This window comes from Trichechus manatus, unplaced genomic scaffold (genome assembly GCF_000243295.1).
Source record: "Trichechus manatus latirostris isolate Lorelei unplaced genomic scaffold, TriManLat1.0 scaffold00171, whole genome shotgun sequence".
Taxonomy (NCBI): domain Eukaryota; kingdom Metazoa; phylum Chordata; class Mammalia; order Sirenia; family Trichechidae; genus Trichechus; species Trichechus manatus.
Window position 1 is genome coordinate 4,065,798 of NW_004444107.1, and position 26,964 is coordinate 4,092,761.

The 26,964-nt window shown below is 36.9% G+C and overlaps 1 protein-coding gene across 1 annotated transcript in view; it reads left to right on the forward strand.

Annotated features, from left to right (window-relative positions):
- LOC101344422 (N-deacetylase and N-sulfotransferase 3) overlaps positions 1-26,964 on the forward strand; it is a 219,972-nt gene that overhangs the window by 171,809 nt on the left and 21,199 nt on the right. The window contains exons 7-11 of the mRNA XM_023741102.1: positions 8,593-8,775; positions 10,993-11,089; positions 17,679-17,802; positions 21,895-22,069; positions 25,703-25,873. Coding sequence (XP_023596870.1) covers positions 8,593-8,775; positions 10,993-11,089; positions 17,679-17,802; positions 21,895-22,069; positions 25,703-25,873 — 750 coding nt within the window. The remainder of the gene's footprint in view (positions 1-8,592; positions 8,776-10,992; positions 11,090-17,678; positions 17,803-21,894; positions 22,070-25,702; positions 25,874-26,964) is intronic.

The following is a 26,964-nucleotide window of genomic DNA, read 5'->3' on the forward strand; positions in this document are numbered from 1 at the left end:
ATTTTGTTTATTTTTTTCTATTGGACAGCATTACTCTAGAGGATAGATTAGAGAAACACAACACTGGAAGGAGGAAAACTAGTTAGAAGGCTTTTAAAGAGTCCAGATAAGATGTAATGAGGTATTAAACTAAGCAAATTCAAATAGGGGTAGAGGGAAGGCCATGGATTTGAGTCATTCAAGAGGCTTTATTGACAAAACTAGGAGATCAGTTTAATAAGAAATGAGGAGCTGGTAAAAGATTGGAATACCCTCAAGTTTTTGATTGGATGATCATATGAAAAATAGTAACTTTAGGCAAAATACAGAACACGAAGAAAGATCTCAGTGTAAAAATTCATTCATTCAAATATTTATTTACTAAGTATCTCCTATGTGATAGTTATTATCTAGCTGAGTAGGTGCTAGGAATCTAGCAATGATGAAACAAATGACGTCCTCAATCTTCTAGAGCTTAATTACACTCTAGTGTAAATATATAATGGGTTCAATTTAGTCATGTTTAAAGTGAGCTGACTATGAGAAATTCAGGTAAAAATGTCAACCAGACATGTAGAGGTTCACGTTTAAAATTTAGGATAAAGATATGGATTGTAGTTAGAGACTTGGAAATCAGGAGGGTGAAATAATGGGGGTGGAGAAGGCCACCTAGGGACAGCATGTAAAGAATAAAATCCTGAGAGACACCAGCTATTTAAGGGAAAGTAGAGAAAGAGGACTTAGCAAAGGAGATGGATGGAGGAGAACTAAGAGAAAACAATTTCAAAAAAGTCCAGGAAGGAGAAAATTTTTAATGTTGTCAATGGTGTCAAATGGAGCAGATTGATAAGGTAAGATAAAGACTACCAAGGACCCATTGGATTAGGTAGTCAGGAGCCCGTTGCTTACTTTTGTTGAGGCAGTTTCAGTGGAGTAGCGGGCACAAGGCCAGATTAAAAACAAAAAAAACCTCCAAATCCAATGCTGTTGACTCAATTCCAACTCATAGTGACCCTATAGGACAGAGTAGAAATGCCCCATAGAGTTTCCAAGGAGGGACTGGTGGATTTGAACTGCTGACCTTTTGGTTAGCAGCCATGCTCTTAACTGCTGCTGCACCACTCGGGCTCCAAGTGAAAGGAGGTGAGGAGTGAAGATGGCACCTGAACATTGCTTCTTTGAAGAACTTGGCTGCGAAGGACAGTGGTTAGAAAAGAAAAAAGCGCAAGGGATTGCTTTAGGTAGGAGAGACTTGAGCATGTTTTCAGGTTTTAGGGAAGGCCCAGTAGAGGGGATTGAAAATAGAGAACAACAAAGGAGTAAGTGTTGGAATAACATCTCATGGGAGTTGAAAGCAGATGGGATCAAAAGCACTGGGAGACATATTAGTCTTGAATACAAAATGGAACACCTCCATGTTCTCATTTGTCAGGAGGGATTTGAAAAAGACAAATGTATGTGGGGAGCGGTAGGAAGTTGAAAGAGTCCCTGTCTGATGACCATTCTCCATTAATTAGGGGATAATTGCCTATGGAAATTACAGAGAGTGGAGACTGAGCAGGAAGTCTCAGGAGAAGGATGAAACATTTGAAATAGCTACTGAAGAGCCAGTTAACAAAAAATGAATAAAAAGAATATCCAATAGCACTGAGGGTTCCATTAAGATTGGGTACCGTATGTTTATGTGACATGAATAGCTCCCATTGTGTGGTTTTTCTCTAGCTGTGCTCAACAGTCCATATGTGGAAATGAAGTAATTCAGTGGCAAAATTGGTTCAAAGGCTTGGATTCCAATTAAAAGCAGAAAGATGATTTGGGACACTGTGGGTGATGATGAGAAATTCAAATAGTTGGCCATAGAGTTTTGCCTAGTAAAGGAAGAAGAGTGATTAGAAGAACATTGAAAGATGCAGAAACAGAGAGGGTCAAGAGATGGAAGTCTAGGTAAGGCTGATGAGCTCCTGGAAGGAAGCTATAAATGACAAATGATGACTCCTCCAAAATAATAATGATATATCAATAACAACAATAATAAATAGTTGTCATTTATTAAGCAATTACGATGTGCCAGGTAGTGCTTTAATGTTTTATTTACCACATTTATTCCTCAGAACAACCCCGTAAGGTAGTTATTCTAGCCTTTTGTTCTTTTAGATAAATAGATTTAAGCACTGAGATTTAAATAAGTTAAAATCACAGAACCAGTAGATGGCAGAGCCCACTTTTTTAACCACTGTGTAGGCCAAAGTCAGAGACATAAAAGATATAATTTACTTACAAAGGAATGAAGTTTCACAGTAAACAGGGAAGAGAGCAGTAAGAAAGTCAGTGTAGACTGGGAAGACCAAGTTCAGGGAGAGGAGCGCAGAGCGAATGGGGATAAAGTTAAAGGAGACTAGAACAAATCATTGAGGAAGTCTACAATTAGAATGGTGTTGAAGAATTATCAAGGTGAATAGCACTGAAAAAAAAAAATGACCTTGGATTCCCCAACTTTACAAATAAGATTATTGGTGTAAACTCAAGGCACATTAAAAAAAAAAAAAAGACACACACACACACACACACACACACACACACACACACAGGAAAAGAAAAAACCCAAGTTGTCATGCTATAGCACTGATTCTGATTCATAGTGACCCCATGTGTACAGAGTAGAACTGTGCTCCACAGGATTTTCAGTGGCTGATTTTTCAGAAGTAGATCACCAGGCCTTTCTTCTGAGGTGCCTCTGGATGGGTTTGAACTGCCAACTTTTTGGTTAGTAGCTGAGCACTTAACTGTTTGCACCACCCAGGGACTCCTCAGGGCACATACTATATATCATAGTTAAGAGAATAAAGTTGAAAAGGCCTCATGCCAGCCCCCAAAGAACTTACCGTACAATCTAGGAAGAACAGAACTAGGACCAAAACAGCATAATACAAACCAGGGTAAGAAAATGTCAGAAAGACAAAACTGGAGTGCTCTGGGGCTCAATTTTTTTTTAAAGAGTGCATTAGCTAGAGAGATCTGAAAAATGGAGGTGGTGTTCTGTATACATAGGATTTAGATAAGCAGAAAAGTGAGGCTGTGTATTCTAGAGAGAAGAAACTGCATAAACAGAGACAGTGTAGGCAAGTCCAGGGAAAGTTGGGGAGCACGTTTGGAAAGGTAAGCTGCTGCTGTGTTGTAACTGACGACAATACCCTGAATTTATACTTTATATATAATTCAGAAGGCAGTGAGGAATTATTAAAAGGTTTGAACCAGGAAATTATAGAATAAAAGGCTCAGGTCCAGCATCATTAGACTATCCTTTCTGCTCAGAATTTTTTATTTTTTTTGCAGAATGAGACATGCTCATTTGATGAAGTGCAATCTTGACAGTTGTAGAATTAACTAGGTTTTAAGATGATGAAAATGAAGGTGTCTGGAGTTTGAACATTGTCTCATAAAAATAAACTGGCTTCCTTTATATCCCTAAAGAGTATTTCTAGTCTGAGGATCTAAGTCAAGGAGGAAGACCAGGAAGCAAATCACAATGTGCTGTCCTCTAACACGCAAGCCTTTAATGCCAGTGAAATAAAGTAAAAGTGAACAGGAAAGGCAGACTTTTTAAATAAAGAAATTATAATATGCATCTGAGAGGTATATGTGGAAATGGAGAAGGATTATGCTTTGATAAAAACCTAGGATTGAAAGGGAATTAGGCACCAACTGTGCACATTTACATGAACTACATGAGGGAGGCATAGGTGGTCCAGTGGTAGAATTCTCACCTTCCATCAGGAGACTCAGTTTATTCCTGGCCAATGCACCTCACACGCAGTGATGCATTCATGTCATGTTAGTGGAATCTGTGAGATGCTGTGATGCTGAACAGGTTTCAGCAGAGCTTCCAGACTAAGACAGGCTAGGAAGAAAGACCTGGCCATATACTTCCAAAAATCAGCCATTGAAAACCCCATGGGTTACAATGGTCCAGTCTGCAACTGATCATGGGGGTGGTGCAGGACTGGGCAGTGTTTTGTTCATTTGTTCATTTGTGCATAAGGTCGCCGTGAGCCAGAACCAACTTGACAGCAGCTAACAACACTATGTGAACCACAGGTGTTTTCCAATCCCCTCTTCATGCATCTCCACACGTCTGTCAGCAGTAGTACAGAAGCCTCCAAAAGGCATGGCCAAGAGCATTCACTCAGTTGCTTTGTTTTGTTTTTGCTAGGAACAGCTCTAAGTCTAGGGCATCAGAATATATTTATGAGCTTAACAAGACATGTTTGTTTTAAATATATATTCAAAAAGACCACCATAGAGCAACCAGTAACTCTTGTTGAACTCAGTGTTTTCTCTGGGAATAAACAATGGGTCCAGACAGTTTTCTTCAGAGTCTTTCCATGGCGCCTGCGTCAGGATCACTATGGGTGATTCTTTAAAATGTAGGTACCAGGGCCCCCTCCAGACCTAGGGCATCAGAATCTCTGAATGTGATGAACTTCTGAAAAGCTTCCTAAGTGATCAGTATGTATGCTAAAGCTGTTGAATCTTTGGCCACCTAGAAGAATACAAAAAAAAAAAATGTGGTTGGCTGAAGGACAGAAGTGAGAGGGAGACTTCCCACTGTAAACCCTTTTCTATCTTTTGAATTCTGAATCTTTTCATGAACAAAACGGAAAAAAAATAAAAGCATCATACTTACATTTGTACCCCCAGAACCAGGCAGAGCATCTTGCACATAGCAGCATGATCAGGAAAACATCTGTGGGATTGAACTAATCTGCATGGTCCTGAATGGCATAATTTATAATAAATTATAATTAACATACTTTTTTTATACTCTTATTCCCTCTCCGTTTCCCTCACCTTCTCAAAAGAAAGACAATAATTGCTGCATTGCTGCATTATGAACTGTTTTTGCACCAGGACACGTTTTGCTCCTTATTCTTCTTGGTAGTGATTCATGCATTCCCCATACCTGGAACTTACTGGATTTGCATGGTTGGGGCTGAAAAATGTAGATAAATCTTCCCATATCTTTCTCTTAGCTACAATTTTTACCAATTATATCTGTTTCTTTCTAATGAGTACCAGTGTGTACGGTATTTGACATTTACCTTTTGCCTTTTACAGAAAAAAATACCATAAATAAGTATCTTGTTATATATGTCTACGTCTGTTAGGCTAGGAAGGATTTTTTTTCAGCTGATAATAAAGTTTATACCTTTGGTAGTGTTTATAATGATTTGAGTTTTAAGCAGCTAATTAGTCTTTTTGGTAACAGTTAATTACTTTTACCATGCTGATAGAAAAAAACATTGTTGTAGAAATGCAATTGTAACTTCTTCCAGTATTTTTCTCCTCATTGGAACCTCCGTGTATAATACAGATAATTTATTTTGATCCATTCTATCCTTTTTTTAAAAACCTCAGTTGAGAAGCATTTTAAAAATGATAAAGGTATCCCCTTTATGAAAAAACTAATATTTTCTCTGAACTGACAACCTTTACAGGCTTTCTTCATTTCTTTCTATAGTGTGCAGAAGTTGTTGTAAGGTGAAGAATTGCCAAGAGACGGAGTGACATTATAAATGTCATAGGTCAGAACAGGGACAAGGAAGAAATGCTTGCAACATTCCAGTTATATATTTGTTCTTGCTAGTCCCATTGCTTGTTCTGCATAGTTTCATAACTTAAAAATACTAAAGAAAACTTGAAGAGGTTCCATATTAAACAAAAGATATGTTATATTGCAGGGCAAGAGAGAATATTGTGATTCACTAAAAGAAATAGTCTTAAAAGACATTAAAATGTTTTATTTCCTGGCAAATTATACTCCCTTTGGTCTTGTATTCCTTTAGAAGCACAAAACAAAATCCCAGGCTTGAGTCTCAACTTTAAAAGTGGCATGAGGTGGCATGCATTAGGAAAGAAAAAAAAAATCACTTTGAAATAGCCCTTTTACTCATAGTGCACTTTGCATTATGCTAAAGTGGATATACAAAAACAGAATTGAAAGCCTGGGAAAGGTTCCATGCTTGCAGGCTAAGAAGCTTTTCTTTGACAGGAGTAAGTTCAACACCTTGTAAGTATCATCTCGATCCTTACAAATCAGGTTGGGTTTCAGCAAAAGCAATGTTATTAACTAGCTCATAACTCATTTTGGGTTTCCTCTGTCTATCAGAGAAAGTGACTGTTTTTACTTTCTATAGTCATGCAGTTAGAAAAGTAGTACTCTGGTTTGATTGTCACAGAATATGTTTTCCAAGGTGGGAAAGAGAATTCAAAGGAAGGTCAAATGTGTTAGTATCAGAAAGTCACACAGGACCTCTAAGTTTTCGATTTTCTTTCCATTGTAGATATTATTCAAGTGAAATGTGGACGCACATGTATCTATAAATCTTTCATAAAAATAAAGCAAGAAATTTGAACTAGTGGCTAACCAGGTTAAGAAAAAAAAAATACATATGTGTGTTTATATATTTTTACATTGTATTAAAGTTTTTCTTTTAAGAGAAAGACATCTTGAAATATTCTGCTACACTGAAAAAAAATGTGGCATATAAAACAAATAAGGAAAGACTGCCTCTAACAGACAGTATAAGAGAACTTACAAATTTAAGTATGATTTTCGTAAGTTTCTCAATCACATGTTGTTTTGATAAACTTTGGAGAAGAAAAGGAGGTGGAGGTAAAAAAAATAAGTCACAGAATTGAAGTGACTGTAGAACATACATAACCAGGTTAAATTTTAAAAGTCTCATTTTTCAGAAAGACCCAAAATGGTATAAGTGTTCCTTATCAAATCTATTACTGTATCATTCTGCTGGGAGCTACTTAAAATCGCCCTCAGAGTATTTTGTTTGTGAAACTTCTAAGATTAATATCTGTTCAGGCAGAGTGAATAGAAACACAATTAAATATTCTAGATTACAGATGAGGCTTTTCATGGGAAAGCCCAGCAGGATTTGTTCCATAGAATACAGGCTTTTACTATTTCTTCTTATTCATAGTCGTAATTTTTTTTTTGATTCATTATATCAAATCTTAATATAACCTTTTTTCTCATCTCTACCACTCTACCTCATTGAATTTTATTTAATATTTCTTTCAACCACTTAATGAGTGAACCTTTTATATTCATTATTATGATGATTATAATAACCATTATTACTATTCATTCCCATAACATTATATATTTTAGGAAAGTGCTATTATCACATGAATTATTTTTATGGTTCTTTTTTATGGTAGCATAAATGCCACAATGATTTTCTTTGCCATTGAAAATCTCACGCAGAAGAATTATTTCTGTTTGTCAACATCTGACCGACAAAAGTTATTTGCATTCACTTAGAGCAGTAGCTTTAAAAATGCTCAGTGCACATCCCAGATCAATTTAATCAAACCTACTAATTGAAATTTATTTTACTATGAAAAGTTCCCCACATTTGCTATGATTTTTTTTTCAATGCATGAATTCAGTCTTGCTCAGGTGCTTCCATAGAAGAGTCGATTTTATCTATCTAAGCATTGAAGACTATATTTGAAGGAGGTATAAGATATTGGGAATAGTAAAACCTGTTGCCATGGAGTTGATTCTGACTTATGGCGACCCCATGTCTGTCAGAGTAGAACTGTGCGCCATAGGGTTTCCAAAGACTGATTTTTTGGAAGTAGATCACCCAGCCTTTCTTCCAAGGCACCTCTGAGTGGACTTGAACTGCCAGCCATTCAGATAGCAGCCAATGCATTAACCATTTGCACCACACAAGAACCCCAATATAAATATATTCCCAATATATACATATATTGGAAATGAATATGGAAAAATGTTTTGAGACTGTTATTGATGGAAAATGGTTAATGATTACTTCAGTAAAAACTCAGGCCCCAGCCTGTTGTCATTGTGGCCTCTAATAAATGCAAACCAGAGGTCACTCAGTTAATGTTAATAATGACAGTTCATTGAATCTTGAAGGACTAGATTACAAGCTGAATTAAGTAGATTGAAATTAAAATTCCAACCTCCTGGAACCCTGATGCCTCAAATGATGAGTAGTCCACATATCATGAGGCCATTATGTGTTGACGTTGTTGTTGGGTGCTATTGAGTCAATTCTGACTCATGGCACCCATGTGTTACAGAATAGAACTGCTGTGTAGGGTTTTCTTGACTGTAATCATAACAGAAGCAGATTGCCAGGCCTTTCTTCCACAGTACCACTGGGTGGGTTTGAATTGCCAACCTTTAGGCTACTAGTCGAGCACAAACCATTTGCACCGCCTAACAACACCTCTAGGATGTGTTATTCAGCTGCAGTCTAGTTGCACTAGCGTCAGTATATGGCAGCTAATAGGTGTTTGACTCATTTTTTGTAATAAAATATATTAAAATTTCAAGAAAAAAATGCTCATCAGATCATGCTAATAATATATTCTCTACTGTGCATTCATATAATGAGAGTATTTGAGGTATGTCCAAAATCCCGAAACTCTTCATGAATTGAAGGCCTGGGCAGACTACTTAGTAATTAAAAAAAAAAAAAACTTAGCCTTGCTGTGATTGCACTGCCCCCTAGTGTTAAAACAATTTGTATTTACAGCGCTGTTCATCTTTGCCTTTTTCAGATCAGCATTTTCATGACCCATTTGTCCAACTACGGGAATGACCGACTGGGGCTATACACATTTGTTAATCTGGCCAACTTCGTTCAGAGCTGGACCAACCTACGACTTCAGACTCTGCCTCCACTGCAACTGGCTCACAAATATTTTGAGCTCTTCCCTGAACAGAAAGACCCTCTCTGGCAGGTAAGACTGGATCAATAATTTGGAATCATTACTTCATTAATCCTACAAACATATCTTGTAGTTCTGTGAGATAATCCAAATCAGAAAAGTAAAGCCATCTTTTTAAAAAAGGTACATTTTGGACATGTTAGTAGATTTGAGAAATTACTCCTTACTGAATTGTAGTCTTAGATTGTTTCTACATACTGAGCAAGATTCTCTGTTCCCATGCCCATAGAAATTATAGAATTTGGAAATCTCAATGCACAATCCAGTGGATATAATGTTTTCAGTCAAGAATGAGAGCTCAATTTTCAGACTGTAAGAGGCTGAGAGGATAGAAGACAGCGGGGTGTGTGTTAGGAAGGCGGCCAGCTGGTAAGCCTTGAGCACATCCCCACATCTCTAATGCCAAAACTACATTAGAGGGAAGGGTGAGAAGAGTTCAGAACTGATATCCACCTTTTGAACCACATGAGTGGAAGAATGTGGGCAGCTTTTGAAAGTACCAGCTGGGGATTAGTTTGAACATGGAGTAAGTGTTTTGTAGTAAAAAGACTAAGTTTCTTAAAAGAAAATTGTCACAAAGATATGGCATATTCAGAGTATTCTAGGGTTATCCTGGAATTCCAAAGGATTGACTCGTGTCCTATAAGTTCAGGTACATACTTTGAACTTAAATTGCCCACTCCATGATCTGGGAAAGTAATATTCTTAGCAAATACTTAGATAGTGTTTACTATGGGTCCGACTGGACATTTTACGTATGTTAATTCGTTTAATGCTCACAACTACTCTATGCGGTTGGTACAGATATTATTCCCATTCTACAGATGAAAAAAGCTGAGGCACAGAAAGTCTGAGCCACTTGAACAAGGTCACACAGCTAGTATATAGTAAAATTAGGAATCAATTCCAGACTGTGCTCTTAATCACTGTGTAAAATGCTACAGGAGAGTCATTGATGGAGTTGATGGTAAAACAATAACAATCTTCAGTAGAACTGAGTAAATTTAACAGATGGACATTGCGGCAAACTGTCTCCATTCTTTAAACTTGGGTTAATTACCTCCAGAGCACAAAAAGATAACCTCAAGGAGGGAAATAACTGCACATTTTAGCAAAGTCAAGTCAATGATTATAGACTGCATGTTACTTTTCAGTCATTATACCAAGCATCTTTTAATCTTACCCACTACAAAATACCATCGATGTTAACCTCTGGAAAGACATGCAGTTTTCCTGCTAATTTAATACCTTATCTTTAAAATGAAATCATTATTATTTCAGGCAACAGGATTGAAACCAATTTTTTTTTTCCAGGACAGTAGCCAAAAAGAATACCCTCACTTCATTCTGAGCATCTGTTTATTATTCATTCTTAGCAGAAGGTTTATTTAACTACATGTATCTGCAATATTAATTGAGTAGAAATAGAAGGTGGTCCCTTTTGACCACTCCGAAAATAGCAGTAAAGGGTACTGTAATTCTTCACTCTTTTCTACATAATGTGCACTTCGCAGTTAGAATTAAAGGGTGTTTTCAGATACATCTTGCACAATGTGTGTCAGTTCAAGTACTATAGATCAAAAGCCGAATCCCAGAGGTAGTAATTCACCCTCATTTTGCCCTTTTGCTAAAATTCAGTACTTTTTAACATCACAGCCTGTAAAGTTACATTTTTAGATATACATTTACTGACCTTTGAAGGCAGCTGAAAGGAACCAGCTGTCTCTTTAAATAGTATTATTATGACCAGATCCATATCCCTTTGAAGCACAGCAGGAAAGCTCAAAGTTACATAGAATGAAAATGTGATACCTAATATTTCACTTATTTATTGAATGCTGAGAGTGTGTCTTCTTTTAGGTTAGCAGAAAACACAGTCTCTGCCCAGCAAGCTCACTATTTAAAAAGAAGAAGGAAAAAAAAAAAAAAAAACTAAGACATAGAACTACTAGTAGTAGAAAAAAATGTAAAACTCTCAGCAGCATGAGCTGTTTACCCATGGTGGAAACGCCTTCCCTCCCCCACCTCCTCTGTAGACTCAACTTCACGATGGAAAGGAATGATTTGAAAGCTTCTTGGATGCTATATCAAGGCCTTCATTTTTAAAATGGAGCCACGTAGCTTTGTTTCCTGGGATATCTTTTAAGGGCAGAAGTTGAAAAACTCTAGCACGCAATGGACACAGTCACAAAATAGATAAATAAATCTCTATATTCTTCTCTCGTTTAGAATCCTTGTGATGACAAACGCCACAGAGATATTTGGTCTAAAGAAAAAACCTGTGATCGCTTACCAAAATTCTTGATAATAGGACCCCAGAAAACTGGTGAGAGCTTTTTATGTTATGATTAACCAACTAACCATGAGCTCTTGTCACAGTGAGTTCTTACACTTCCTAGAAGTGCTGATAAAAAATAACAAATTTTGTGTTCAGACATAATCTTTGCTTAGCTCAATAATGTACTTAAGCATTTGTCAAAGTGTTTTTTTAATTAAGGGAAAAGGTCAAAAATAGATGTCACATAGGGTGAATATTCAGCAGGAAATTCTGTTAGGAATTTTTTTTCCCCAAAGATCTTAATTGAAAAGTGTTTTTATTAACATTTCTAAAATCAAAACTAATCAAGAATTTAGAAAGTAGCTGACAGGATTTTGTCAAAAGTCAAGGAGGACAGATATAAATACCTGTAACTCTTTATAATAAATCTCTTCTAGAAAAAGAGCTTCTTAAGCTGCCATCTTCCTGATACAGTTTATTTCTAAACTATTTCTTGCAGAGATGACTTTTTTTTTTAACAGTCTAAAAGATGTCTGACAAGCAGAATTCCCAGACATAAACAAAACTTTGTGCTATGAAAAGTATTTATCCATACCCAGGAGAGATCTTCCACACTGATTCTTAAATTTTTTTTCCCATAAACTTCTTGTTTCTGAAAGAATCAATATTAAAAGGAAGCCCAGTGGAAGTTTTAAGACACCAGACATTCATGCTGTATTCCACATGATAAATTATTTGGAGCCCTTAGATTCTGGCCTCACAGAAAACAGCCATTTCAACCAGACCCCTTCCTAAGGTGAATGCATTCCCTCTCCTCATCTCTTTAGAAATGACTAGGAATAATTCTGTGTAATGTATACAAACTTTAGCCCATTTCATTTTCCATTAGTCTCATTTGCAAATATCAATCTGAAAACAATAATAAATATGACAAATCCTTTTCTTGTCCTTATCTGTTTTACTTTTCCTTATTTATTTAAAGTCAAGAGGCAAATGGAAAAACATTTAAACTAAAGTCTCTTCATCAAACTCACACTGCCATCGCATAGCCTCGCCGTTACTGATCACATCTGCTCTCAGAAGCACGCGTATTCTGTGTATCAGATTTGCTTCAGAAAGCCCTGCAGGATATGCTCCCTCCCTTGTTGTGTTGGATATGCAGACATTTTTTTAATATCACGGTTATATGGCAGAATTATTACTTGTCATCTTATGCTCAATTGAGTTTCCAAATGTTTATGTTACAATTTGTATATGACATTTACCTTTGTGAGGGATTTTTTTTTATCTACTTCCTATAGAAATTGGATTTTTTTCCAGCTTTATTGAGGTATTAATTTACATGCATTAAAATTCACATATTTTCAATATACAATGATATGTTTTGGAATTGTATGCAGTTTGGTAACTACCACCAGAATCAAAATACAGAGAAGTTCTGTACGCCTAAAAAGTTTCTCCATGCCCTTTTGCAGTGGATTCCCTCCCCCACCCCCAGCCACAAGCAACCACTGATCTGCTGTCTGCCACTGTAGCCGGCCAACTAGTTGCCATCGAATAAGTTCCAACTCATGGCAACCCCATGTGTGTCAGAACAGAACTGTGCCCCATAGGGTTTTCAATGGCTGATTCTTTGGAAGTAGATCACCAGGCCTTTCTTTCAAAGCTTCTTTGGATGAACTCAAACTTGCAACCTTTTGCTTAGCAGTTGAGTGTGCTGACTGTTTGTACCACTCAAGGACTCCTCTGCTACTATAGTTTTGTCTTTTCTAGAATTTCATATGAATGAAATCATAGTGTGTGGTCTTCTGTATTTGACCTCTTTCACTTAGCATAATGCTCATGGGCTTCAATCATTTGGTTGTGTGTATCAATATTTTGCAAAATTGATTCAATTGGACAAAAACATCTCCTTAATTCCACGAGAATTAAATAGCTTCATTTTTAACATTAGTTTTGTCAAAAGTATATTTGTGAATAGTTTTGTATAGACTTATAGTAACCTGGTTATTCAAATATTTTTCAGTGTTGAAACTGACAAAAATATAAAAGGTGAAGCTTTACAGACAGTTATTTCAATGTGTCATGTCTGTGATTATGTAGTTGAATTGTTGTTGCTGTTAGTTGCCCGCCATGGCTCCGGTCAATGGCGACCCCATGTATAACAGAATGAAATGTTGCCAGGTCCTGTGCCATTTGCCACCGTTATATACAAGACAGTTTATTCAGACCCAATACCATGTGAAGGTAAAGATAGAATTCAGAACCCACTACATAGTTTTTTGACCACTGATACATTATGACTTTTACTGACCATGCAAAGCAATTAGATCATATTGGTTTTTTTCTGTTTGTCTAATTAATGCCAGACATGAAAGGCTATTAAAAGCAAATAACATAATTTAATACCATTCTTAAACATGAAATTCAGAAAAGAATGTTTTCATTTATGTAAGAAAGGAATTAATTTCTGTTTCTCTTTTCACACTATAATATCCATACTTCTTTTCCCCACAAAGATTTATTCTTTTCAGTTTTAAAAAATGCCTTACTAAATTATATCTCAATAAAGCTGTAATTTTTTAAAAATACCTTACTGAGATATGAAGGGGGGCACTATTTAGGTACTTTGACATAGGTTATCTTACTTGACCCTCATAAAACCATGATACCCAAGTTTTTTCTTCCCCATTACACATAAAAAAACTAAGACTCAATAGACATATGCACACCCATGTTCATTGCAGCATTGTTCACAATAGCAGAAAGATGGAAACAACCTGGATACCCATCAACAGATGAACAGATAAACGGATACATACACACAATGGAGTATTACAGAACAATAAGGAACAATGATGAATCTGCTAAGCATCTCATAACATGGATGAATCTGGAGGGCATTATGCTGAGTGAAATAAGTCAATCACAAAAGGACAAATATTGTATGAGACTACTATTGTAAAAACTCATGAAAAGGTTTACACACAAAAAGAAATCTTTGATGGTTATGAGGGAGGGGAGGGGTAGGGGGGTGTAGTGCTGCTGTAACAGAAATAGCACGAGTGGATGGATTTAGCAAAGAGAAGTTTATTCTCTCACAGTCCAGTAGGCTACAAGTCCAAATTCAGGGCTTTAGCTCCAGAGGAACACTTTCTCTGTTGGCTCTGGAGGAAGGTCCGTGTCATCAGTCTTTCTTTGGTCTTCCTTCTCTGCGCAGGAACCTCAGGTCCAAAGGACACGCTTTGCTCCTGGCACTGCTTTCTTGGTGGTATGAGGTTCCCATGTGTCTCTGCTCGCTTCTCTCTTTTATATCTCAAAAGAGATTGCATTAAGACACTAATCTTGTCAACCTCATCAGTATAACCTCATCACCAGTGATATTTTACAACACATGAGGAGATCACATATAATCTCATCATAGTGATAGAGTTTACAACACATAAGGAAATCACATCAGATAACAATACTGGGAATCATGACCTAGCCAAGTTGCTACACACATTTTTGGGGGGACACAATTCAATCCATGATGGTGGGGGGAAGCACTAAATAGACAATAAATAAGCGGTAACTTTGGTGAAGAGTAAAACAGTATACAATCCTGGGGAAGCCAGCACAACTTGTACAAAGCAAGGTCATGGAAGCTCCATAGACACATCCAAACTCCCTAAGGGACCAAACTGCTGGGCTGAGGGCTGTGGGAACTATGGTCTTGGGGAACATCTACCTCAATTGGCATAGCATAGTTTGTAAAGAAAATGTTACACATTCTACCTCGGTGAGTAGCGTCTGGGGTCTTAAAAGCCTGTGAGCAGCCATCTAAGATACTCCACTGGTCTCAACCCTTCGGGAGCAAGGGAGAATGAAGAAAACAAAATATGAGGGAAAGATTAGTCCAAAGGACTAATGGACCACAACTACCGTGGCCTCCATCAGACTGAGTCCAGTACAACTAGATGGTGCCAGGCTACCACCATTAACTGCTCTGACAGGGATCACAACAGAGGGTCCCGGACAGAGCTGGAGAAAAATGTAGAACAAAATTCTAACTCACCAAAAAAGACCAGACTTACTGGCCTGACAGAGACTGGAGAAACTCCAAGAGTATGGCCCCCGGACACCCTTTTAGCCCAATAACGAAGTCACTCGTGAGGTTCACCCTTCAGCCAAAGATTAGACAGGCCCGTAAAACAAAATGAGACTAATGGGGCACAACAGTCCAGGGACAAGGACTAGAAAGCAGGAGGGGACAGGAAAGCTGGTAATAGGGAACCCAAGGTCAAGAAGGGAGAACGTTGACATGTTGTGGGGTTGTTAACCAATGTCATAAAATAATATGTGTACTGACTGTTTAATGAGAAACTATTTGTTCTGTAAAACTTCATCTAAAGTACAATAAAAAAAATTTTAAAAAAAGAAAACTAAGATTCATTGAGGGTAAATAATGTTTTGTTCAAGTTCTCACAACTGGCAAATACTAGAAATAAAACTATTGGCCTTAGGATTGTACCTGACTCCAAAGACCATGCTTTTTTTCACTTTACTGTGGATTTCAATTAATGGAGGTTGGGTTTTATTTATTTATTTATTTTTCCAATAAGTTTTAGATTTTTTTCCATACTTCTTCTAAGTGAGGTCCCCAGACCATAAGCATCAGCATCACCTGGGAGCTTGTTAGAAATGTAAATTCTTGAGCCCCACACGTACCTGGTGAATCAGAAACTCTGGGCATCAGGCCCAGCTATCTGTGTTATAACAAGCCCTTGAGATAAATCTGACACGTGTTAAAGGTTGAGGACCACTATTATAAGTCAAGCTCATAAAGACCATTTTTCCTTTGTATATAAGAGGTTACTGTGCTTCCTGCTCTATGGTTCTCTCTGATGATAGATAAACTGTTCATTGTTTGGCTCAGATATAACCTAGGGGCACTGCCTCTTTCAATTCATTTGTAGACAGTATTGCTGTTGACAGAGTTATTTTACATTTTTTTCTGTTTTATAGATATGATAGATTTAAGTACAATACTAAAGAAAGCTTACCAGAGAGATAAGAAAACTAAAAAATGTGTGAAGATGGCAACAAGATATTATTACTAAGTAAAATTAGAACAGTAATTTATCCAAGTGAGAGAAGTGCAGTATTATAAGGCCATGTCTGATCACCATTGCTAGCTATTGACCTGTGATACAATTAACAGTTCATGCTCCATCAGCTTATATAATAGTATAAATCACATTAGGGTAGAGGAGTGGAAACTAGAGGGTATATTTCTGTCTTAGGGATACTGAATACATAGACCAGAAATATTTTTATAGTATGATCTCATAAACAGTCACAGTTGCAAGCACATAGTTAAATCTTTGGCAAACTGAGATCCAGACTGCCATCCTTTCTCTTGTAGCGGTCTGACTAAGCTACTCCCTTTGGCTTGTAATTTAGAGTATAAAACACTAATTTTACAGTTTATGACATTGCTTGCTTTTAAAAAGTCACACCCTTGCTCCTTAATAGTCACAAATCTATACAATTACCTGTGATATGCTGTTCTTTTTCCAAAAGTGCAAATTTTGTAAGTTCTATTGCTAAGTAAAAGTATGAATTTTTTGTTTAAATTTAGTGATTTAAACAGGTGTGTGTGTGTGTGTGTGTGTGTGTGGTTGTAAGGACTTTTTTTTTAAATTATGCTTTAGGTGAAAGTTGACAGAGCAAATTAGTTTCTCATTAAACAATACACAAATTGTTTTTTGACATTGGTTGCCAACCTGCAATGTGTCAACACTCTCCCCTCCTCTGCCCTGGGTTCCCTATTTCCATTCGTCTAGTTTTCCTGCCCCTTCCTGCCTTCTTGTCATTGCTTTTGGGCTGGTGGGTGAATTGAACTACAAAGCCCATTCCTATACCAAACCCGTTGCCGTTAAGTCAGTTCCAACTCATAGCAGCCCTATAGACCTATCTAATCTTTGGCTGAAGGGTGAACCTCAGAAGTGACTTCAGTACTGAGTTAAAAGGGTGTCTGGGGGCCATACTCTTGGGGTAATATAAACAGTTTTTAACACTACTTTTTATAAGCATATAAGCACATTCAAACTTAAGAAAACTTGCTGAAAGATTAGATTCTGTATTGAGTTTAATAAGCTTTCATAGGCCTCAGCAGGAACTTCATAGGAAAACCCAAGGATCAGTTTGGTAACGTAATACCTCATATTAAATGATGATATATTTCATTTATATAGTGTTTTACTAATAACAAAATATTTTCAGGTACATTGTATCTTTTCATCCTCAGAGAAACTCCATAAATAAGCAAGGCAAGTGATTTTCCATTAAGGCAACTAAGACAAAGAGAAGCAAAAAGCTGAAATCATGGAGCAAATCAGTGGTTGAACTGGGAGCAAAAGCTAGTTTACCCAAACCCTGCAACAAGCCTCTTCTCCCCACACCAAACTCTCTCCATTTTTTTGAATCTGCTTCTTTTAAAATGCTGGCTATCTGGTTAATTTAACTCAAGCAGAACTTATGATGTATCTCTTTATGTCATTGTAATATTTACTTTATTAATGACTTTGAAATGCCAATGCTAAGAAATTATACTTTCATTCAATTAATTTCTAAACTTCTCTTGTCTTTCCAGGTACCACAGCTTTGTATTTGTTCCTGGTTATGCATCCTTCCATCCTTAGTAACTCCCCCAGCCCAAAAACCTTTGAGGAGGTACAGTTCTTTAATAGAAATAACTACCACAGGGGGATTGATTGGTAAGATGGGTTATTAGTATAAATCTAAAAGTATATGTACTGTACACAGTATAAAATTAGCACTAATATTCATAAACATGTTTATATCACAAATAAAATTATTATCTGTACAATGGTAAATTGGTTGAATAACATGAAAGAGCACTGAAGTTATTCATAACAGACCCTTCTCAGTTTTTGAAGGGACTTGTTAACTCAAGAGGCCCACATATAATTTCAGTTGGCATTATTTTTTATAGTAGTTACAGATACGAAGTCAGAGAAATATCTTATTATCCAGGCATTTCATGCCTCTCTATTTTTAAAAAAATCCTCATACTTCTCTTCTTGTACACTTTGCATAAATGTTGCTATAGCCCACATATGTAATTTTCCATTTTGCTTTGGCATAAAAGGTTAAAAAATAAATAAATAAATAGAACTAGAGATATGTTTGGATATTTCATGAATATATTTCTAAAAAGCTGAAAAAAACTATCAATGATATAAGAAATTTAATTTTTGTCCTTTATAATTAGAAATATGTTAAACATCTGAGGAAAATAGTTATCTTAAAATTAAATGTATAAGTGTCATATATACATAAAATATAGCAAAGTAGTAGGAATTGATGATGCAAACTAACAGTCAAATCATAAAACATCTAGAGGTCTTCACATTAAGGTATAATGCTGGACAGAGAATGGCATAAAAGAATGGAGTTGCTGTAATAATTCTAGAGCATGAACATAAACTTTTTGCATCTATTTTAGCATAAAGAGTTGTAGATATTAACATCTATTGTCAAATTGCATGATCTCAACTTTAAAAGTGTCATCCCCCTCAAGAGCCGATGAATGGAAAAGAATTCTGAATGGAAAGATAAAGAAATGGATTGAATATAATTAGACTACCTACTAGGATTACATATATTCTATTATATTTTTCACTGCTGATTCTTCTATACAGTAATTGATATTGATTGTGTGATAATAAATAATAACCACGAGAATGATTAAACCATCAACCACCTAGCAGGTGTTTGACCACTGATTCAAATCTGTAGGCTGGTATACAATAGAATAAAATGTTAATGTAAGGACTAAAGGTAGTGATTAAAAACTGCTTTGGAGGTGAAGGGGAATGCAATACCTGGACTCCCTGGAACTGAAACTGAAGAATATTCATGGGAATAATCTTTAAAAAAAAAAGTACTGATCATAGAACAGTACTGTGTATAGGCACTGTAATAGAAACAAAAAAGTCCCTTCCCCTTAGACAGTTTTTACAAGGAACTGACATAAATAAGCAGAAAGCTAAACAGCAATGAAAGATTTTAATTATAACTAAAAACATCTCTTAACACTTGTGATTGATAACATGTGTTTATAAAAGGCAATTAATAGAAATAACAAATGATAGTAACGGCAAATAATGTCTCTCTGCTGACAATAACTATAGCATTGATGTCAACAAAATCAAATGTATCCATAGTCTTCAGCTGGCTCTGCCTTCCTATGAAGTGTCACCATCTCAGTAGACCCTTTGGGGCCACAGCACCAGAAGGTTGAAGATTGTGTGTTTCGGAGGCCAGGGTCACTTAAAGAATTAACCCAGGCACAGGTAGCTAATCTGGATACATGAATCTGTTTTTTTTTTTTTTTTGAAGAATTGGGTAAAACCAACAGGCAGCCCGGGCACAGGCTTAGGGCACAAGCAAAGTAGGGCAAATAAAAATAAGAAGTGTTTATCTTTGATAAAATAGTCAAGGTGTCTGATCAGAAGATCTGAGAAAAATGTTTGATTTTGGAATACATGTAAACTTTATGCTATGATTTGGTATTATTATTTTTAATTACATTGGGATGCAGTGAAGGGATGGAGTGGTACATCTGAACCAAAACCACACCTGTTGCCGTTGAGTCAATTCCGACTCAAAGTGACCCTATAGGACAGAGTAGAGCTACCCTCTAGGAGGGTTTCCAAGGAGTGGCTGGTGGGTTCGAACTGCCAACCTTTTGGTTAGCAGCCAAGCTCTTAACCACTGTGCCACGAGAGCTCCAAAGTGGTGCATAGAGCACCACAAAATCCTTTTAGCATTTAGAACCTCTAAATGTCTTAATCTGACTTTGAGCAAAATCACTTAGAAATACTCAGGGTCAACCCAAGCAGCAAATAAATGTAGAGTATTGCAAAAAAATCATATCTTTCTAGTAAAAAATTGTCGAGATGTTATGTCTCATGGAAGTAGCAAAGCTTAAGTGATACATGCGTTCACTTTTAACCCCCTAACTGCTATACCACTCTAGTTTGCTTACCGATTCTTTGGATAACCTAAATTTATATTCTCCAAATTTGGCTCTATTTGGGGAGCTTCCAGGGCCCAGTCTGGAAGTTCGAACCTAAATTCCTCTGGTTATTTTCTGGTTTACTCATCAAACATTTTTAAGTGCCTATACGTGCCAGTCACTGTACTAGAAAAAATGTGGGCATGTAGGCAAACAAGAATCAGAACGTTTCTTTCTCCAGAAGCCTCTAGAGCCAGCCAGAATCAACAGGTTATAGGTCCAAGATCCAGAACTGCTTGTGGAGGTTTTCTAGACCTAAACTCTCCCAGGTATAGAGGGCGGCTGGAAAGGTGGGTCAGTTTTTAGAAGCTATAAGCTATCTGATGTCAGCCCCTTTTTTTGTGATTTTTGGAGCCTCTCTCAACAAGCAAGCTTGAGACAAGCTTGGAACAAGTAGGACACCACTAGACACTTGGGATAACTTAGCACCCCTGAAACCAGTGTGATCTTCTATATGAGGCATAGCTGAAAATTTGACACTTCCTGTAAATAGAATGAAAACCAAAACAGAGCAGATCAAACTTTCCAGAAATTTTTGTATATCTCCTTCCCCCTTAAAGGATCCAGAATGATATATCATCAACAAGGCAATTTGCAGAAAACATAAAATGATTTCTTTACTGCTGAAGTCTCAAGACTTCACTTTGTCGTGGAAGCCAAACTTTGCAATATGTTAGCACCTGGAATCCTACCAGAAGCATTATCATGTGAGATGACTAAAAAAAAAAAAACTAACATACTATAAAAAGAAGTCATCACATAAATGTTAATGGATCTTTTGTTCTGTAATTATTAAACTAGCCTATCTTGGTGGCACAAAGTCATGGAAGCTTATGAATTGAAGAAAAGTGGGCTATTATTATAAAATATAAAATTCCTTGGAAGTTAGATTTGTATATTCTCTCTAAAAAGGCCCTTTTGTCTCTAAAAGGTGAATCTTGGCACATCAGAAACATCTACTAACATATGCTGAATTAGTTATATTTGACAAATGTTGTACAGGTGGAACATTAAATAAAATCAGTTTTATTTGAATCCCTGAGTTTATCCCTGTGTTCACTCTAACTGATGATTTAAATTCTTACCACACTTAAAGATACAGGACCTGACCTTGGGAAATTTGATGGGATTTTATATTTGGAAATACTTATACATTTTTAAAATTTTTCTTATAATTATTCTACAAAAGACATAAGTGGCTCTAAATGGAGAAAAAATTAAGCTAATACATAATGTTTACACCAAAGCTATTCTGCACTTTAACACTTCATGGTTAATTATAACATCAGCACAACACATTAGTGGGAATGGAAACGATTTTCTTGTGATGAAGCAAAAAATGCTTTGTCTAAATCCTTTTAAAATACCTTTGAACTGAACACCGTCTGTTTTTATCAGATTTTCTTTTTTGTTGACACATTTTTCTGTGTTCTGTATTTCTACATCTAGATATGTTTTATACAGTCAGATTGATTATTGCAGTTTGATCACTGTGTGTCTACATTTTTGTTATCTCCCAGCCCTTTTTTTCCTGATATTAAGAAAAACCAAAACCAAAAAAAAAGGATTTAGAGAAACATTTTCATAATTCAGTATTAGCATTCTGGACAATTTTCGCTTGCGAATTACCTGGGACGAATGCCTTAAGGGAAAATGCTTTTGTTTAGGGGAAAAAAAATGAATTTGTCGGATACATTTAACATCTTCAGTTACCAGGACAAGGGTAAAAACCAGTCTTACTTTGAGAAAAATGTTCCTTTCCTAGGTATATGGATTTTTTCCCTGTTCCATCTAATGTCACCACTGACTTTCTGTTTGAGAAGAGTGCCAATTACTTCCACTCAGAGGAAGCTCCTAAAAGAGCTGCTTCCCTGGTCCCCAAAGCCAAGATCATCACCATCCTCATTGATCCATCGGACCGAGCATACTCCTGGTACCAGGTAAGGAAAGTACAGACAGAATCCAGCAGGAAGAAAGTCTTATATAAAAAGGGAGTGTGGAGAATGAAGGATGGTTTTTAAGCAGTAATCACCTCCTCAGGATTATAACAAAACAAAAGTTTGCTAGTTGTTCAGTAACTGCAGAAAAATGGATGAATTTGTCTTTGTTTCTATGGAGAAACTAATTGCATTTTTTCTTAATGCAATGAACAAATTAAATTAAAATACAATAAATAAAATATTATGTAGTTGTATGTATGTCTGTGTAGTTGTATATCAGTGCTTCTACATATCAGCATTTTTAAAGTAGAATATTGTGACAATTAAGTCATTACTTTTCATCTAACGCGTGTAATGCTGCTATTATTCGTCTCAATTTTACAGATGAGGATTATGATTGATTCTCTAAAACAGAAGATGGCAAACTTTTTATGTAAAAGTCCAGATATGAAATATTTTAGGTGTTGTAGGCCATCTGGTCTCTATTGCAACTCTGCAGTCGTAACACAAAAGCAGCCATAGACAGTATGTAAATAAGTAAGCATGGTTGTGTTCCAATGAACCTTTATTTTCAAAAACAGGCAGCAAGCTGAATTTGGCCCGTGGGCTATAGTTTGCCGACCTGTGCTCCTTTGTTGTTGTTGTTAACTGCATCGAATTGGCCCTCTATTCATGGTGACCTCATGCACATCAGAACAAAATGCTGCCCAGTTCTGAGCCATCCCCATGATCGGTTGCAGATCAGACCACTGTGATCCAGGCCAATTTTCAGAAGTAGATCACCAGGCCTTTGTTCCCAGTCCATCTTAATAGGGAAGCTGCTGACCCTTGTTCTGAAAGATCTCCTGATGGGGCAATGATAAAGCGCTTGGCTGCTAACCGAAAGGTCAGTGGTTTGAACCCACGAGTGGCTCCACTGGAGAAAAGACCTGGCGACCTGCCCCCATAAAGATTACAGCCTAGGAAACCCTATAGGGCAGTTCTACTCTGCCCTATAGGGTTGCTATGAGTTGGAATCGACCTGACAGCACACAACAACAACAAAAACAGTCAAGAAACATCTTAATGACAAAGCTAAATGTAAGACTGCTTCATCCCTGAAAGCCTAACCAGTCTAAACCCTGATCTAAGCCTCTTTCTTAAACATTCATTGTCATTATGTTTCTGATTAGAAATTAGCATGGAAACAATCACTATGAAATAATTTAAGACTCTAATAATAATATCTATATATCAAATACATTTTTAACACATCATTAGAAATAATACCAAAAAAATTTCTCAGTGATATTTTCATTACCAAATGGAAAATTTCAATAAAAAGCATCAAAATAAACATGAGAGCATAACAAAATTAATGGAGTAAGTGCTTGTAGCCTCTAGGATCCTTAGTTATCATGCCTCAGTATTATAATTTAAAACACACTTTCCTAATGTTCATGTGTTTATCCATTCATCAGATAATTTTAATGCCTACTGTGTACAAAGTAGAGTCCCGGGGTGGTGCAAACAGGTAACAAGTTTAGTTGCTAACCAAAAGGTTGGTGTTTTGAATTCACCCAGAGGTGCCTCGCAAGAAAGGTCTGGCGATCTACTTCTGAAAGATCAGCCATTGAAAACCCTATGGAGCACAGTTCTACTCTGCCTACATGGGGTTGCCATGACTCGAAGTTGACTTGATGGCCACTGGTTTTTGGTGTGCAAAATATTGTTCTCAGATAAATATGGATACTACTTTCAAATGTGGATGCTACTTTTTGGGAAATACGTATAAATAGCAAGCATACAAGTTAGAAAGTCTTAAGTGACACTTGAGATACAGGCAATGTGCTGTGGGAGTTCAGAGTGATAAAGTCCATCTGATAATGACCACCAGGGACAAATCTCAGGACCACAAGTTAGGTTTGTTAACTGGCACAGCAAGGGAGCCCAAATACCAGAGGAATCATGGGCATTTCCCTCAAGGTGGAAAGAGACAGGATTATAATAGGAATTATGAGGGGAGAAATTTCAGTAAGATTAAAATGAAGGAGTGTGTTGAGAGGCACAAAGCAGGGCTATGTGGAAAGGGGTTATCAGCAGGTCAGGGCTGAAAAGCAGACTAAGGGTCCTATTTCCTTGGAAACTATAAAGATAAAATGCAGAATGTTGTGTCCAAAAACCCCTTATCTGAAACTCTGCACCTGGTTGGAAATCAAGCTGCTTCTCTGTTACTGCGCCCACACGGCTCAGATCCTTCAAGCAAAAATGGGATGCTCCATTTTCACTGATACGATTTCCAGCAGCAAAGTTCCTGACAACCTATGATTTTAGAGAATAAGGTTTCTTTTCTTTTTTAACAGAAGCAGTTTTACAGGTTCACAAGAGGAGGAAGAGATTGTCAGGGAAGGCTTCATGGCTGGGACAGAGTGGGGAAGGTCATATGAAGCAGATAGAATCTTAAATAGAAATATTGATAATAATCTGCATAATAGCAGCTGGAGACATCTTAGAAAACTAAAATCCAGGAAAATCCACAATTCCATGCTAATCAATCATGCCAAACTCCTGGAGCCGTTTTTCTTTCATCAGAATATACAGCTATTGCAAATTGATTTATTTGATTTTGAGCCTTTTACTTTTTTCCACCAGGTATCTGGAGAAAAGAGAAATAAACCTTAATTGACTCAAAGAGAAAGAAGAAGATTGGAGCTTGGCAACCACTTAGCCCCTGAAAAATTGAGTACTTACTGAGAAAGGAAGTCTCAAGGCTGCAAGCTAACAAAACGTCCTAAATATTGCAAATAAATTACTCCACCGTGGCAAAATGCAGGCCTTAACAAAGTCTGGTAGAGTCTGTAGAGCAGTAATTTGAATCCCAATTGCAGCAGCTTTGCTATCCAACTAGATGTGGTAAACATCCACAAACCCACCACTAAGCCTGAATATTTATTGGGCAATTTAAGGAAAAGGTGATTTCCTGAGCCCCTTGGGCCTGAGCCTGAGCCATTTTGAAACACTTTCCTATTTGGATTGCTGCTTTCTGCATTTTCTGCACAATAAATGGTTCTGATTCCCCACAAAGGTCACCATGAGATAAGAAAATCTCGGCTTTTAGATGCTAGGTAATATATGATAAAAGCCGTGAATTTCAGATAATGTACATGTCAGAGTTTTCAGTGTTTTCTCCATTTAAAGTACCTAATGGAGCTTTTCTAATCTAAAACTACATTACTGGATGGAGCAAAACTATTTGGCAGAACTAATAGAGTGTTTTGTGCATTATGGATAGTCACTGGACTTAATAAATGGTTTGCTTATGGGCTGAAAAGGGGGCATTAATGCAGCTTCGAAAGTTTACTTCCAGAATAAAATATACACACTAAGGAAACTGGCTCCAAAAAGTTGGTTAAAATTTTCTATCTATAAGAATTCAGCCTCTACCAAATAAGTTCTCAAAATACACTCCCATTAGTGTCGTAACTTCCAATCCTGATGCTCGAAACAAACATTTTCATCCTTTATTAATTGCAGAGCAAGTAACTTTTTAGCAGTGAGGCACTCCTTCCTTTAGCTTTGAGACTTGTCACAAAGATTATTTTTTATTTATGCCTATGATTCCAGTTAGTTTAATTATCCACCTTTTCATCATAGCATCAGCGATCGCATGAAGACCCTGCAGCTTTGAAGTTTAGCTTCTACGAAGTAATCTCAGCTGGTCCACGTGCGCCCTTTGAGCTCAGAGCCTTGCAGAAGAGATGTTTGGTCCCCGGGTGGTATGCCAGCCACATCGAGAGATGGCTTGTTCATTTCCCCCCCTTTCAGGTACTGAGCAATAAGAATTTACACTGTTACAATCTCATTAAGCTCGTAACTTTGCCTCTAGGATAGAGGAAATTTTTACCCATTAAAAATTTACTAGCTTTTACTCTTTAGTTGTAAATAATGAAGACTATGGCAAAGAATAATAGATAAGCAGAGGTGGAAAAGCTATTTAATTTCTTTCTGACAGTATTTCAGGATAATTCTCCTTGCTTTATTTTCTAGTACATATCTTTCCTGATTGTAAAATGCATCAAATGCTTCAGAGCCCTGATACTTATTCTGAGATGAAAGCTTGAAAACCTCTTAACCAAACAAGACAAATCTTGTTTTGCTTAATTATGTGTCATTACTTTCCTTTTAAACCACCTTGTTCGATTTTCCTAATTCCTATGATTTTCTTGGCTTCCTTGTTCTGTTTTACCTGGCATCAACCTAAATTATAAAATCAGCCCCTACAGTGAATTGCATAAGCAATCCAGTCACACCTAATGTGGTGTATGCATGTGTGTCTAGAACCACACTGTCAAATATGATAGCCACTAACCACTTATGGGTACTGACATTTGTATTAAAGCTAAATAAAATTAAAAATTCAGTTTCTCTGTCACATTAGCCACATTTCAGATGCACAATAGCCACATATTAGACTGCGCAAGTGTAGAACATGTCTATCACAAAACTGGACAGTGCTGATCGAGACTAAATGGAGTATTAGGGAACGGTATGGGGAAGGGTTCCATTACAGTCTTTGTGGCTTTCCATCATGGTCCCCGTCATCTTATCTTGCTGGTTCCACTCCTCTCCCTCACCAGAGTAACAGGCAGATGCTTCCTCTTAGTCTATTGAGGAACTTCTGTCCTCACTCAACTTCTCTGAAAGTCTTACCTTCTTCTCCAAATAGATCGTCAAAGCACTTGTTAAAACTTCAGTGTCACTCCTGAGAGGACATGTGACAACTAACATGCCCTCCATCTCGTTACGTTTGGTCTTATTATAAGCTTTCTTCTTTTCTACTGCACTCCTTTCCAGCTTGAATGACCGAATCATTGTTTGGTTTTTTTTTAATCGTGGGTTCCATTTGTGATTTTGTA